General features: G+C 42.5%; 1 protein-coding gene across 2 annotated transcripts in view; it reads right to left on the reverse strand.

Annotated features, from left to right (window-relative positions):
- Positions 1-16,608, reverse strand: part of FZD6 (frizzled class receptor 6) — a 36,501-nt gene that overhangs the window by 10,729 nt on the left and 9,164 nt on the right. For both annotated transcript variants that reach the window (XM_027561395.1, XM_027561394.1), the window contains exon 3: positions 369-565. In XM_027561395.1, the coding sequence (XP_027417196.1) occupies positions 369-565 (197 nt within the window). The remainder of the gene's footprint in view (positions 1-368; positions 566-16,608) is intronic.

Raw genomic sequence — 16,608 nt, forward strand, 5'->3', positions numbered from 1 at the left:
CTCTTGCCTGGAAAATCCCATGGGTGGAGGAGCCTGGTGGGCTGCAGTCCATGAGGTCCCTGGGAGTCAGACAGTCCCTGAGCGACTTCACTTTCACTTTTCACTTTCATGCATTGGAGAAGGAAATGGCAACCCACTCCAGTGTTCTTGCCTGGAGAATCCCAGGGACAGGGGAGCCTGGTGGGCTGCCGTCCATGGGGTCGCACAGAGTCGGACACGACTGGAGCGACTTAGCAGCAGCAGCAACATATATTAAGTGTGCAATAAACAGTTGTTGACAAATAATGAAAGCTTGTCACTAACATTCTTGAAAATTAATACCAATATGAAAATACCATTAGTAGCTTTCAGCTGAAAACATAATTTACCTATCACATTCAAGTTCCTCAGGCCATCGGATCCCAAAAGTGTCCATTAATTTCTTGCAATCAGAATACACTTTCTCACAAAATTTCCGACAGGGTGGAACCACATGAATTTGCTCAGTGCAGGTTGGTACAAAAGCTTTGCAAAGGAAAGTTTCAACATTTGGTGAACATTCCAGATTTGCAAGAGGAAGAAAAATCTATTAAAAAAATAATAAGAGGTTAGAAAACATTTTAATACAACAAATGAATTTTTTAGCATATACTTTTTCACTTAGACTCCAAAAGAATTTTAAATCTCACTCTCAATACAATCAAATCTGAGGAGATAAGTGTTTAATTGGACATAAGAACCCTTTATACACAGTGCAATATTAATTTATACAATTATGCATTTTTGAAGCAGACATTAGGGTTAAATCAAAAGTATGAGTTGATTGGTAGATGAAATAAATTATACAAATATTCAATTTATAAGTATATGCTCCCTGGAGGAGGAAATGGCAACCCACTCCAGTAGTCGTGAATGGAAAATTGCATGCACAGAGAAGCCTGGTGGGTGATAGTCCATGGGGCTGCAGAGAGTCAGACATGACTGGGCATGCATGCAAGTATATCTTAAAATATCCTATCACTATACTGAGCATACTGGAGAATAAAGGAATGTTTGGGGTGGAGGGAACAGCATGAAAAATGGCATGAGGATCATAAGAATATGGTGGATTCAGGGAAAGAAGTTCAGTATTACTAGAATACAAGGTCAAATACTTGAAGTCAAGGATGTAGTAGACAGAGATGAGACTGAAGAAGAGGTTCCTTGACCTGATCACAGAGAGCACAGATGACATGCTAAATTGCTTGGATTATAAAAGAAGGAGTGGGATACTAGGAGAATTTTAGGCAAGAGATGTCTACAGTCTGACAGCTGTGTTTGAATGCTAGTTCCACATTTACTAGTTTTATAACTCTGGCAGGTAACTTAAATTCACTGTGCCTTAGTTTCTTAATCTGTAAAATGGCAATAATAATAGTACTTGTCTCACAAGATTGTTATGAATACAAGGTTAATAAATGTAAAGCGCTTAGAACAGTGTCAAGCATATAGTTACGTACTCAATATTCAACCTAGTGGCTCAGATGGTAAAGCATCTGCCTGCAATGCAGAAGACCTGGGTTTAATTCCTGGGTTGGGAAGATCCCCTGGAAAAGGGAATGGCAACCTACTCCAGTATTCTTGCCTGGAGAATTCCACAGACAGAGGAACCTGGTGGGCTACAGTCTGTGGGATGGCAGAGGTGGGCACGACTGAGTGACTCACACACACACAAGATTGTTATGAATACAAAGTTAATAAATGTAAGGTGCTTAGAACAGAGTCTGGCATAAGGTACTCAAGAAATGTTAGTTGTTGTGACTATTACCCTTTAGGGAGTGTGGATAGGTTCTGGAAAAACACGGTAGACTGAGCACACATGTTTATCTCCTTTCCCCCCTCCCTGCTTCCTTATTAACAGGACAGATCCATTAGTAAGCGAACAAGAGAAACTACTTTAGCATATCAGAGTTCTCCAAAGAACAAACATGAAACAAAACAACAAAAAAGAAAGCCCCAAACGTTGAGCGACAGAAAGCTACTAGAGGAGTGGTAAGTGACTTAATGGGACAAAGCTGGAGTGGAGGGATTCACATGAGAATGAGCTGATTCGTTTGCCCTAAAAAATCTGAGAGTCTCAGTTCTTTGAAGCACAGAGTAGCATAAAAGGCTACAACTGGAGGAACGTTTACATATTAGTTCCTCATTATGTCACCCCCCGCCCCTACCCAGGCAGCCAGATGACCACTGCATTCTACCAAGGTTGTTTCCAGAAGAGATGGAACTTGGATGGAACGTTTGGCACTTGGGTATCAGGCACAGAGCAGGGCAAAAGCACGATCCACAGTGAAGGGAGGGACTGAGGAACAGGCTGCCTGTGGAAACGGGAAGCCCTCGCCTTCTTCTGCTCTGTTTCCCAAAGGCCGGCAAACGGGCAGATACCTACCATCCCCAAAGTTTGGGAAAAACCCAAACGCTTTGGAGAAAAGACTTCTACACACTGACAATGAAAAAGCTAGTTGCCCACCAGTAACAAGGCCCATTCACTCACACAGAGCTTTTCAGTGCCCCACACAAACATACCGGGCAGCCAAGCATCATCAGGCATCTGAAGAAAACACCACAAAAGACAGAAACTAAAATAAGCGAGCGGATAAAATGAAATGTGGAGGAAACAGAGATTATCCAGGGAATAGAAGAAAACAAATCACAAAACAAACAAAAGCCTTAATAAGTTAAATGAGAAGCTATTGCTTCCATTAAAAAGAATAAGATGGTAAGAAAAATTAAAAAACAAGATAGCTGAAATTAAAAACTCTATAGAAGCACTAGAAGATAAAGCTGAAAGAAGAGACAGGCCATAGGAGTACCAGTCCACGCGTTCAACTCCTGACTAAAGGACTTACAGAAATAAACAAGGAAGATGGGAGTGGGAGTGACAATCAAATAAAGAAATTAAGAATATTTTTCAGAACGGAAGGATGCCAGTTTCCACATTGGAAATGTTGGCAGCACATTGCAATCCTGCCACTAAAACATGTCTGGGCTAAAATGTCAGTCAACAAACTCGTTTACATTCTCTTCTCAGGTGATGACTTTATTCCTAGTTCACTGAAAAGTCAGAAATAATCAGAAGATAATTTCTACTAACCTACTTTATCTATATTCCCTTTCTTCTACTATTTCAATGGTTGAATGGCTTGAACTCATAACCAAGTCTTGCACTTGTACACTGGATCCCTTCCCACTTTTCTAATCAAGGACTTTCCTCTGGTAATGGTCTCCTATTCTTGCAATAATTTCCCCCCTCTGTTACAGTGATTCCATCATACAAACTTACTCTATTATCTCTAACCATAAAAAAAAAAAAATTTTTCCTTGACTCCATATACCCACTCCAACTCAGGTATCATTTCTTTTTTTCTTCCTCTTTATTAAAAAAAAAACACACCTGAAAATAGTTACCTTTACCCACTTTCTTCAATTCTGCTTTTCCATTTCCTTTTGAGCCCACTCTCCAATCTGGTTTTGTCTGCATACTTCAGTGAAACTGCTTGTCAGAGTTACCAATAAGCTTCAAATTGTCAAATCCAATGGTCAATTCTGAGTCCTCATTCTACTCAACTCTTAACATTTGACACAGTAGATCCTGCCCTCCTCCTGAGATACTTTTTTCAACTGACTTCTAGAATACGAATTTTCCTGAATTTCTATGGATCTCATTCTTCTGATTTCTTCCATTCCTCTTCTGATTTCTTCCATTTCCCAACTGGAAATATTGAAGTACTCCAGGGCTCACTCCTCAGACCTCTGTCTACTCTCTGTATACTCAACTCCTCAGGAGAAACAAATCCAGAATCACGGTATTAAACACCATCTCTCCATGAAGGATTCACAATTTCTGGCCTCTATCTTGCCTGTGAATCCTAGACTTGAATGACCATTTGCCTTGTGGACAGCTCCACTTGGATGTCAACATGCATCTCAAACCTAACACATTGAAAACACAACTCAAACCCACTGAGCCCTATCCGCCAAACACTGCCTTAGTCTCCCCATCTCAGTGAGCTGGTGCCACCATTCGCCAAGTTACTCAGGCCAAGAATCTAAAGATTCATCCTCCAATTAAAATAAATAAATTTATATTTAAAAAAAATAATAAAGATTCATCCTCTAGTCCTCTCCTTTTCTCACTCCATAGCCAATCCATCAGCAAATCCATTGGCTCTCCCTTCAAAATATATCTCACATGTGACCATTTGTTGTTGCTGTTGTTTAATCGCTCAGTCGTGTCTGACTATTTGCAACCCCCATGGACTGCAGCATGCTAGGCCTCCCTGTCCTTCACCATCTCCCGGAGCTTGCTCAAACTCATGTCCATTGAATCAGTGATGCCATCCAACCATCTCATCCTCTTCTGTCCCCTTCTCCTTCTGCCTTCAATCTTTCCCAGCATCAGGGTCTCTTCCAATGAGTCGGCTCTTTGCATCAGGTGGCCAAAGTATTGGAGTTTCGGTTTCAGCATTCAGTTCAGTTCAGTTCAGTTGAGTCGCTCAGTCGTGTCCAACTCTTTGCGACCCCAAGAATCGCAGCACACCAGGCCTCCCTGTCCATCACCAACTCCCGGAGTTCACTCACACTCACGTCCATCGAGTCGGTGATGCCATCCAACCATCTCATCCTCTGTCGTCCCCTTCTCCTCCTGCCCCCAATCCCTCCCAGCATCAGAGTCTTTTCCAATGAGTCAACTCTTCGCATGAGGTGGCCAAAGTATTGGAGTTTCAGCTTCAGCATCATTCCCTCCAAAGAAATCCCAGGGCTGATCTCCTTCAGAATGGACTGGTTGGATCTCCTTGCAGTCCAAGGGACTCTCAAGAGTCTTCTCCAACACCACAGTTCAAAAGCATCAATTCTTTCAGCATTAGTCCTTCCAAAGAATAGTTAGGACTGATTTCCTTTAGGATTGACTGGTTTCATCTCCTTGCAGTCCAAGGGACTCTCAGGAGTCTTCTCCAGCATCACAGTTTGAAGGCATCAATTCTTCGGCGCTCAGCCTTCTTTATGGTCCAACTCTTACATTACTACTGTAAAAACCATAGCTTTGACTATATGGACTCCCTGTTATTAAGTTACTACATCTAAGCCAGTATATATTTCACCTAGACTACTGAAATAGTCCTAACAGATCTCATTGGACTTCCCTGGTGGCTCAGTAGTAAAGAACCAGCTTCTAAAGAAGGAGTCTCGGAGAGAAGGGTTCGATCACTGCATCATGAAGATCCCCGGAGAAGGAAGGGAATGGCTACCCACTCCAGTATTCTTGCCTGGTAAATATGAGGGACAGAGGAGCCTGGCGTGCTAATCCATGGGGTTGCAAAAGAGTTGAGCAACCAAACAACAGGTCTCACTACTTACCACTCTTGCTAATCTTACAGTCGATTTCTCTGATTCTTTAAAATGCAAATTTATCCTTGTCCAAAAGACCCCAAAGGAAAAAAATTTCAAAGTCCTTATTAAGTCCTATAAGGCCTTAAGTTCCCTGACCTTTGGCTATGTCTCCAGTCTCATTTTCTAACTCTTTCTCTTACTCCACTGCCACCAGACTGGCTCTCTGCCTCTCGGCATCCCATGTATATGTCAGGATCCTGCATTTGCTTTTCCCTTCATCTGGAACACTTCTCCTCCAGGTAGTCACACAGCTTGTGTCTTGGCTCAACTGTTACCTCAGAGAGGCATACCCTGCCAGCCCTACATAAAAATTATACTGTCTTTCTCCGGTTCGTTACTATGTTTTATATTTCTTTATAGTCCTTATCATTATTAGACATCTCATTATATTACCAGTTTTATATATTCTCTAGTTTATTTTTGGGCTCCAAAATCACTGCAGATGGTGACTGCAGCCATGAAATTAAAAGACACTTGCTCCCTGGAAGAAAAGCTATGACCAACTTAGACAGCGTATTAAAAAGCAGAGACATTATTTTGCTGACAAAGGTCTGTCTAGTCAAAGCTATGGCTTTTCCAGTAGTCATGTATGGACGTGAGGGTTGGACTATAAAGAAGGCTGAGAGCCAAAGAATTGATGCTTTTGAACTGTGGTGCTGGAGAAGACTCTTGAGAGTCCCTTGGACTGCAAGGAGATGAAACCAGTCAATCCTAAAGGAAATCAGTCCTGAATATTCATTGGAAGGACTGATGCTAAAGCTGAAACGCCAATACTTTGGCCACCTGATGCGAAGAGCCAACTCATTGGAAAAGATTCCGATGCTGGGAAAGATTGAAGGCAGGAGGAGAAGGGGACGACAGAAGATGAGATGGTTGGATGGCATTACCAACTCGATGGACATGAGTCTGAGCAAGCTCCAAGAGCTGGTGATGGACAGGGAGGCCTAGCATACTGCAGTCCATGGCACTGGAAAGAGTTGGACATGACTGAGCAACTGAACTGATATATTCTCTAGTTTATTTCTTCCTTCACTGTCAGAAGATAAATTTCACAAAGGGAAGGGATTTCGTCTGTTTTTTTACTGCTGTATCCACAGTGCCTAGAACCATTTGGTGAGTGTAGAACAATGACAACCCACTCCAGTACTCTTGCCTGGAAAATCCCATGTATGGAGGAGCCTGGTGGGCTGCAATCCATAGGGCTGCAAAGTGTCAGACACGACTGAGCGACTTCACTTTCACTTTTCACTTGCATGCACTGGAGAAGGAAATGGCAACCCACTCCAGTGTTCTTGCCTGGAGAATCCCAGGGACGTGGGAGCCTGGTGGGCTGCCGTCTATGGGGGTCACACAGAGTCGGACACGACTGAAGTGACTTAGCAGCAGCAGCAGAGTGATTTATCTATAAATATTTACTGAATAAATGATAACTATCCAGAGCAATGAATGAACAATGACAAGGCATGTCAAAAAATTTCAAACCACCAAAATGAAGAAAAGATCATAAATATTTCCAAAATACCAAATATTCTGAATATTTGATAATATCAGATGTCAGAAGACAATGCCAAAATAATTCATAAAATTCTGAAGGAGCATTACTTTCAATCTAGAATTCTACACCCAACCAAACATTTAGGTGACAGTAAAATAATGACCTTTTGGGCCCTGTGAGGAAGCAAATTTTTAACTTTCAAATATGCCTTTTAAGGAAGCAACTAGAGGATATAGTATTCCTAAAACCAACTGAAGGAGTATATGAGTAAATCAGGAAGGAAAATGACATGGGACTCGGGAATTAGTTGACCCAACACTAAGAATGGCAAGAGGAAGCCACAGAACAACAGCTGAGAATCTAAATCAAGCAGCCAGAGTGTACTGATAAGAGGACAGGCAGACAGCAAAGGAGGAAGATCTCCAAGGGGCTGGAAGTGGGGGACTGGAACTGACAGATTATATGATATTCTGAGCATCTGGGATAATTACTGCTATATGTCTAACAGGCCTGCTGGAACATCTGAAAAAAATCAGCCATAGGTACACAGGAAACAAAGCAAATGGGGAAAGATGCAAATGCTGCATTAACTGCGGGGCGGGGGTGGTGGCAGAGGAATTACAGAAGTAAATGTAATCAAAGTATACTGCTTGATTCAGCAGTGCAACATACTGTATTAGGTTGAGAGACATAAAAGTGGAAGAATAAGATAAATAAATTATCAACTACCATAATGGAGGAAAGACTGAACAGATACTGCCTGAAGTTGTAAACTCATTAATCAATAAATAACAAACTAAGCATATTAGGTAGAATATGGCCTACGTAGCAGGGGAATACCCAAAAGAGCTCAAAGTACCTGCCATGAGGGAGGAGGTTTGGGTGGTGATAGAGAATAGTGGGCAAGGGTTGTTGTTTTCCTGTTAAAAGTCCTTAATTCTGAGAGTTTTTTCCCAGCTTTATTCAGGTATAACTGATGTATGATAAACTGAACATGCATAAAGTGCATTCCTTGATAGGTTTTAAAATCATTGCCATAATCAAGGTACCAATTATCCATCACTACCACAAGTTTCCTCTTGCCTATTGGTAATCCCTCCCTCCTATCCCCTCTCTCATCAACACCCTCTCTCCCACCCATAACCTTCCCTGGCAATCACTAATCTATATTCTATTGCTATATAGTGGTATTTTTCTAGAATTTTACATAGAGGGAATCATACAGTATGTATTCTTTTTTGTCTGGCTTCTCTCACTTAGCATCATTTTGAGGTTCATCCATGTTGTTCTGTACATCAACACTTCATTCTTTACAACTGCCGAGTAGTTCTCTACTGTACTGGGCTTCCTGATGGTAAAGAATCCCTGCAATGCAGGAGAACTGAGTTTGATCCCTGAGTCTGAAAGTTCTCCTGGAAAAGGGAATGGCAACTCATTCCACTATTCTTGTCTGGAAAGTTCCATGGACAGAGGAGCCTGGCAGGCTACAGTTCAAAGGATTGCAAAGAATTGGACACGACTGAGAGACTAACACAAACACTCTATTGTATGGCTATATCAAAATTTGCTTACCCATACTCCTGTTGATGGACAGTAAGAACTGCCCATGGGACATGTGAATGTCTATATCTACTAACAGGAAGTTAAATAAAAGGAGCTCTTCAGGTAAGAGATTAGGTTAAGGTTACAGATTTGCAAGTCATCATTATAAAAATGGTAACTAAAACTATTGAATGAAATTATCCAAAGAGAACATGTAGAGTAAGATGAAAAATCTGAATCAAGGGGGAATGCACTGATCTTATAGAATATATTCTTTCTTTCCAAATGCCACTGAAATGTGAGAAAATGTTTGAAGATAAAAAAGAAAATCTATAGAAAATCTATAGCTACACAAAAAATAGGGAAAGGGTCTCATCAGTGAACTATGAACATTGAACTATGAACACTGAGACATCTCTGAAAAATAAAAAGGAGAATGAAGACTTCTACTTTCAGCACTGTGACCAATTAGACATCTCTGGCTACAAAACATTCAGATTCCAGACAAACTGCAACAGATAAACTTTAAAATACACTGCTGAGCACTGCATTAACCTAATAAAATGGCACAAAATATATAAGATGCAAAGCAACAAATCTACAAGGAGAAGTGGATAATTCCATGATCACAATGGGAAATTTCAATGCATAATTCTTAGTAAATGAAAGACCAAGTAGACAAAAAAATTAGTAAGTAAATATGAGATGTGATTCAGTTCAGTTCAGTTCATTTGCTCAGTCATGTCCGACTCTTTGCAACCTCATGAACTGCAGCACGCCAGGCCTCTCTGTCCATCACCAACTCCCGGAGTCCACCCAAACCCATGTGCATTGAGTCAGTGATAACTCCAGCCATCTCATCCTCTGTCGTCCCCTTCTCCTCCTGCCCCCAATCCCTCCCAGCATCAGGGTATTTTCCAATGAGTCAGCTCTTCGCATTAGGTGGCCAAAGTATTGGAGTTTCAGCTTCAGCATCAGTCCCTCCAATGAACACCCAGGATTGATCTCCTTTAGGATGGACTGGTTAGTCCTTTAGGATGGACTGGTTAGACCTCCTTGCAGTCCAAGGGACTCTCAAGAGTCTTCTCCCACACCACAGTTCAAAAGCATCAATTCTTCAGTGCTCAGCTTTCTTCACAGTCCAACTCGCACATCCATACGTGACCACTGGAAAAACCATAGCCTTGACTAGACGGACCTTTGTTGGCAAAGTAATGTCTCTGCTTTTGAATATGCTATCTAGGTTGGTCATAACTTTCCTTCCAAGGAGTACACTGCAGTGAACAAGTCTGGTTTAAAGGCATGCCCAACTATTAGAGGACAAGAGCTGTGGAGGACTTTGGACCAGTACAGAGTTCATCTTGCCCTGATGGGGCAAGTGACTGAGCAAAGAGAGGGCTGCCATGATTATACACTGAAAGTCAAAGTTGCTCAGTTGTGTACGACCCTTTGCGACCCCATGGACAGTATAGTTCATGGAATTCTCCAGGCCAGAATACTGGAGTGGGTAGCCTTTCTCTTCTCCAGGGGATTTTCCCAACCCAGGGATCGAACCGAGGTCTCCCGCATTGCAGGCGGATTCTTTACCAGCTGAGCCAAAAGGGAAGCCCAAGAATACTGGAGTGGGTAGCCTATCCCTTCTCCAGCAGATCTTCCCAACCCAGGAATCAAACTGGGGTCTTCTGCATTGCAGGCAGATTATTTACCAACTGAGCTATGAGGGAAATAAGGGAGATACACTGCATCTCCCTTATTTGAATGATCCTGAAGCCTAAACCACTAACAGGAGCTAGCTGGAGAGCAAACAGTAGAGTACTTTTTCCATTTTCTCTGTCCCGAGGGGGAGAATGCCCAGCCTGTGTGGGTATCCTCCTCTGGGACTGAGGTGGAACAGGGGAGGCGTGAGCAACTTGTAGCGTTTACCTCTTTGTTTGCTGTCCCAAGAGAGCCTGCTGCTGCTGCTGCTGCTAAGTCGCTTCAGTCGTGTCCGACTCTGTGCGACCCCATAGATGGCAGCCCACCAGGCTTCCCAACCCCTGGGATTCTCAAGGCAAGAACACTGGAGTGGGTTGCCATTGCTTTCTCTGCAAGACAGCCTAGTTCCTACAAATTCTGAGTCTCTGGAAATTGAATCTTATGATGGAAAGAATTAAAACACACTGTGTTTAAGTCTTCTAACCCAACAGCTATAAATAAATTGAGGGTCAGCACTTTAGAACTATTATTGTCCTGGGTGGACAAAATGAAACTAACACATGTACCTTTTGCTGCTGCTGCTGCTAAGTTGCTTCAGTCATGTCTGACTCTGTGCGACCCCATAGATGGCAGCCCACCAGGCTCCCCCGTCCCTGGGATTCTCCAGGCAAGAACACTGGAGTGGGTTGCCATTTCCTTCTCCAATGCATGCAAGTGAAAAGTGAAAGTGAAGTTGCTCAGTCATGTCCGACTCTTCACGACCCCATGGACTGCAGCCTACCAGGCTCCTCCATCCATGGGATTTTCCAGGCAAGAATACTGGAGTGGGGTGCCATTGCCTTCTCTGGTACCTTTTGCTACATTAAAACAATTTTCTTATGGGGCAAATACAGCAAGTCACATCCTCTGTCTAATCCTTCTATAGTGTCAACACTGGTTAATCCAATAACGTTGTTTATGCAGTCCACAGGGATAAATCAGATGTTGACAACTCAAGACACCTTTAGTGGCCAGGCAGATAAATTCAAAAGGGTAGGAGTAGTTGGGTAGCAGCTGCTACTCACTTCTAGTAGACTGTTATCAGGGAGTGGGAACACAGAACTCTCCAGTATTTCAAGTTTTCATAAGAAAACAGAATCTGGATTTGTATGAGAAGTCTCCAAATAAAAAGAAAACTTAATGTGAACATGTAAAATAATGTACAGGACAAACAAAGCATGTCTTCAGGTCTGATCCAGTGTGGAGTACTAATGTTCACGCTCCGTTACAAGCTAATAGCTGTTTAGAATTTTAGACTTGGGAGGGACTTTGTTTTTAAAACGTGTGTGTGTATGTGTGCATTCTGCCAAGGAATAGTTTCTTTAAGTAAGAGGTACAAAGAGGCGTAAAACATTCAGTAAATAAAAGCACAGCTGCACTGGCTGAACAGGAAGCCCTCCCTCTGAGACACCTCTCACTGTTCCCCTTTCCCTCCAGTAACCTCAGAGCACCTCCAGAGACCACGTCTGAAAAGTACCAACCTAATCCAAACCCTCAGACTACAAGTGAAAACATGGAATCCAATTCTTATGGAAATTGTTATTGCAATCCCCACAACCAGTCTGAATTAGACTTTAAGGGCCTTATCCCCGAGCTAATGTTACTGATAGTAAATGAGAGCTTTGATTTATTCAGCACCTACCATAAACCAGCACCTACCGTAAACTGTGCTTTTTCATATACCAGGTCTTTTCACAGCAAGTCTGTGAAGGGACATTCTTATTTCCACCTCATAGACGGGGACACAGACACTCCAAGAGCACCTTTTATAGAGTCAGTAAGTAGTAAGCGGCAACCAGGACAGGAACCTGGGTCCATACGACTCCAGATTTGTCCTCTGCAACCCTGATGCTAAGCTGCCACCCAGCTCTCCCTGAAAACTACTCTTCCCCAAAGCACAACACAGGCAGGAATGCCAACGTGAGTGGAGGCGAAGAAGGATATCAAAAGAGGGCCGAGTCGTCTAACATAAAACAAAACCAAGGTTCACAGGACACATTACTCAAAGACAATAAAACCTTAAACTATGTTTATCATATTCTGGATGATACATGCACCTCCTGAAGCTGGTAATTCTGGAACAGGTAATTTTATAACACATAATAGCACTTTAAATAATGGGTAGTCAGCCCGTTAATGAACTCATCCCAAATGGTTGTTAAAACAGAAGCATATTTCCCTCTTCTTTTAAATAAAATTCTTGATAGAAATCATCTATGTTCTTCCATAAAATGTCCTGGGTTTCATTATCAGAAACCAAACCTTGACTGAGGCAGAAAGACTACTAACATGACTCACTGTGACATTTCCTGTGTCCTTAACCTTGTACTCAGGATATCATCATGTTATTTAACTAGTATTTAGCACGGCAGGATTTTATCTAATTCTTTGCTGGAAATAACGCCAGCGCTGTAGTTATGGTCCCAGCTCTGCCGTTAACTATTGGTGTCACCTCTGGCAGGAAACTTTCTGTCTTTGAGTCTCAGAACATTCATCAGGAAAATAAATGTGACGAACTCCAGGATGGCCTCTGAGGACACTTTGTGTCTCAAAAAGTTTATGAAGAAGCTGACAAAGACGTGAATAGCAGAGGTAGACATACATTTCAAAGCAACTGTTGGTACTACGATGAACATTTCTCCTTGTCAGTTAACTAACTCTGTCTACTGAGCTCTAGGGTGAACATTTTCATTTCCATCTGCCCAGAAGTACAATTCTGGGGAATCCCAAAGTAGGTGGAACGCTGCACAAACTCAAGGATGGATGCAACCTGACAACAAAAATACAGACACAAAATCTAAGCTAGGCCATTCTTCCAGGTGTTGAGATTCTTGTACAAAAGAACAGTCAGATTCCTTGATGCATCTGCAGTGGGATCAGTAATATGCACGGGGCCAAAATAAGTGTCCAGAGACAATGGTTCAGGAAGTGCCCACTGGCGCTGGTGATGGGCTGATCTTGTGGCATGATCTTAACTGTGTGTTGTTCCTCTTTGCTTCTCTCTGGTTCTCCAGCCTCTCCAATGATCCGACAAGCCACCCAACATCCATCCATTTTCTGCTTCAGTTAGTCAAAGTGGGGTTCTATTGTTTGCAACCAAGAAGACCAGCCAGCATGGCAATAATATAAAGAATGAGTTGTAAACGACCTCAGTGAAATGAGAAGAATTCTAGAACTAGTTTTCCGGCCTAACTGGGGCCAAAAGCGAGTGAACGTTCTATTAGTGTTTAAAGATGGAAATCTGGAAGCCCGTGGTATGTAGCAGAAAAGCAATTAACTGCGTTATCTTATAATCACTCAGATTCAAAGAACTTCTTAGAATGATGTGCCCAGTGGAGACAAGGCTGAGTGGTTGCTACCACAGAAGCCGAGAAAGGTATAAAGAGTGTCATGTACTCAAGGCCCGTGGGCTGAAGTGAGTGCTTCTAAGGGCACTGTTCGGCTTAGGAAGACAGTGACAAACTGGCACCCCTGAATTCTCGGTTCAAGGTGTGGGGTGCAACACAAGGATTAAAGGCCACTCCAGACTGGTAGGTGCCACCTTTAGTAAGCAAGAAAACACACACGTGAGGCCTGTCTCGGGCAGTTACAAGATGACCTCCGCACCTGCCCGCCAGAATCTTAACTGGGCTCAGTCACACAGACCATCCACTGGCCTCAGTACCGCTTTACTGTCTCAAGGCTGAAGGTGAAAACCAAAGGTACGGACTGATCCTGCAGGTTGCCAAATTACATCAGTTAAATTTGCTTCCCTTTCGTAGAAGAGATCTAATGATATAGTGATAAGGAGGGATACTGTGATGAGTGGGACCTCAAGATGTGACATGGGGATACACGACAAGGTTCAGAGTACCCAGGCAGGATTCTAAACCCACAGCCCTCAAGGCAGACCCTCATCCCTTGTCTGCTGGGGCACTCCTCTGAAAGATATACTTTGTAACAAGAAAATAAATAGCCTCATACCCCATTCCCACCATTCTTCAATGTCTTCATCTGTAGGTAGAGTTCTACCCACTGTGCTCTGGAAAGGTCAAGTCAAACTTAAATCTGGAAAAAGGATTATATATTGTTTATAAGACACTATACATTTACATTGGTTTGAGGGTGCTAGATTATGGAGGAAAGGACGAAATTTTAGATGGGGCTAAGATATACTGACACAAATGTATTGATTCTGGATTCAATGTTGTAGCTTCAGAGCTGGTCTTTTGGGGGTTAGATGATCAGTGGGTTTTTGACAGGGGCTTGGTGGGATCTTGTTGGAGGAGATAATGGGGAGGACGTGACCCATGAGCTAGACCCTGGCAACTGGAGGTCTCTCATCCCCTCTCCTGTCCTTGGAAGTTATGTTCACTGGCTTTCCCAGCCCTAGAAGCTGCCTAAGACTCATAGTCTGCCCAAGTACCATACTGGCTTCCCGGATAAACATTTTTATGGTTGAAGTAGCCAAATTAAAAATATTAGAGATCTCCCTCTACCATGGCAGGAAATCAAAAGCAATACTGCAGATGGGGCTTTCAGAGATAAGTAATGCCCATCTTCATGGGTAGCAATTCTTGGCATTTGTCCATTTTAACTGGATATGTTATTAATATATTGTCTTGAGCAACCTTAATCAAATGTATAAGGTAGTTTTACAGATGTGGTCTTTTTAATGCAAGAAATCAGTACACCCTTGGCAACACATATGCAGCTTGAATTTGGCCAATGCTTTTTCCTCCAAAAGGAATTTCCTTTCACCCTAGAAAGGAGAGCAACACGTCCTCACCAACTTGCCTCAGAGTGTTCTCCGAGTGCTCCCTGAAGCAGCAGCAGCAGCAGCAGCCCCTGGAAACTTGTTAGAAAGGCAAATTCTCCATCCCGCATCAGACCTACTGATTCGGGAGGTGGGGTCAGTGATCTGTGTTTTAACAAGCCCTACAGATGATTCTGATGCACACTAGAGGGTGAGGAACACCGCCCTGGAGTAACATCAGCTCTTCAGCTCTGTGCCTTAATTTCATTTGACCAGAGACTAGAGACTCTAAGCATATTACTGTTTCATAGGCCATCACACTAGCCCATCTTATTTAGGACAGAAAGCTGGTGAGGTCATAGATACATCCCAATGAGGATATGAACCCTACATAAATAAAAGGGGTCTTCCACCTTGATTCTACTAACAGTTCCTGGCAGACACGGGGCACATCTATGGAACACCTGTAGATAATCAGCCCAAGACCGCTCATGAACTGGGTGTTATCTGGTGACCTACTTATGACATCAGGTGTAGCCAATAGCATTCCTTCTTCAAGTGGCCGGAGTAGAACTTAAAAGACAAGGGAAAGCTACTGCTCATACCCTCAGAATGCCTACTTCTGCCATACGACACCGACACCTTTTCCTTAAAACACACTGGCTAGCTCCCCATGCTATAATGACATGATAATGGAAAGAACCATAGCATGGACCTGGGCTTGCTGTTGCTGTAAGATTCTGAAGAGAAACTCTGGGTTAGAAGGCTAAGAGAGAGGAATCTAAAGAGGAAAAATATTTTTATTTTAAAAAATATATAAAATATATAGAGCTAAGCCTCTGCAGAGTGCTCTTGTGGTAGCGTCTTGTCTATACCTTGCCTCCCTTTGTACTAAAGCTGCAGATTATATAAACATTTGTCACTTTTCTGAAGCCCCTGGTATGTGGAAGAAGCCACTTTACTAGTGACCAAGGCCAAGTGACTGTCAAGCATCTGATTCTGAGCTTAGGATTTGTGCTTTCTACTTCTGGTGACACACACAGTAACTCAAGAAGTGGTAAGAGCTTTATTTCCTACCTTAATATGTCACCAAAAAGAAATCCAATTTCCAGTGACAGTAATGAAAACAGAGAAAGTGAAGAAGTTTAAAAAATGGTTGAAACAAAAGTGGTGCGCCGTAGCTAGGAAACAGACTCACTAAAGAGCTAAAGGGGTCCTCAGCCGTTTACACTTCACAGAGCAAATACTTTCAAAGTGGCTACAAGAGTCTAGAGTAAATTCTTTGAGATTGTTAATTGACTAGTATATAATCAAGTGGTGCAAACTTTGCCACTTATTATCATGAATGTGACCAATCTCAGGCAAGTCAACTTCTTTTTTAAAAATGCAAAGCAGGGCATGGGACATAAGAAAAGAATAATAAGCAGAAATGTGCATTATTTCCACAACAGAAAACTTATTACTTTTAAAGTACTTAGGTAGCTCAGTGGTAAAGAATCCAGGGGAGACATGGGTTTGATCCCTGGGTCAGGAAAATCCCCTGGAGTAGGAAATGGCTGCCTCCTCCATTATTCTTGCCTGGAGAATCCCATGGACAGAGGAGCCTGGCAGGCTACAGTCCATTGGGTCGTAAAGAGTTGGACATGACTGAGTACAGCATAACCACAACAACAAAGCAGTGAGCACTATAAATTTT

Source organism: Bos indicus x Bos taurus, chromosome 14 (assembly GCF_003369695.1).
Source record: "Bos indicus x Bos taurus breed Angus x Brahman F1 hybrid chromosome 14, Bos_hybrid_MaternalHap_v2.0, whole genome shotgun sequence".
NCBI lineage: Eukaryota > Metazoa > Chordata > Mammalia > Artiodactyla > Bovidae > Bos > Bos indicus x Bos taurus.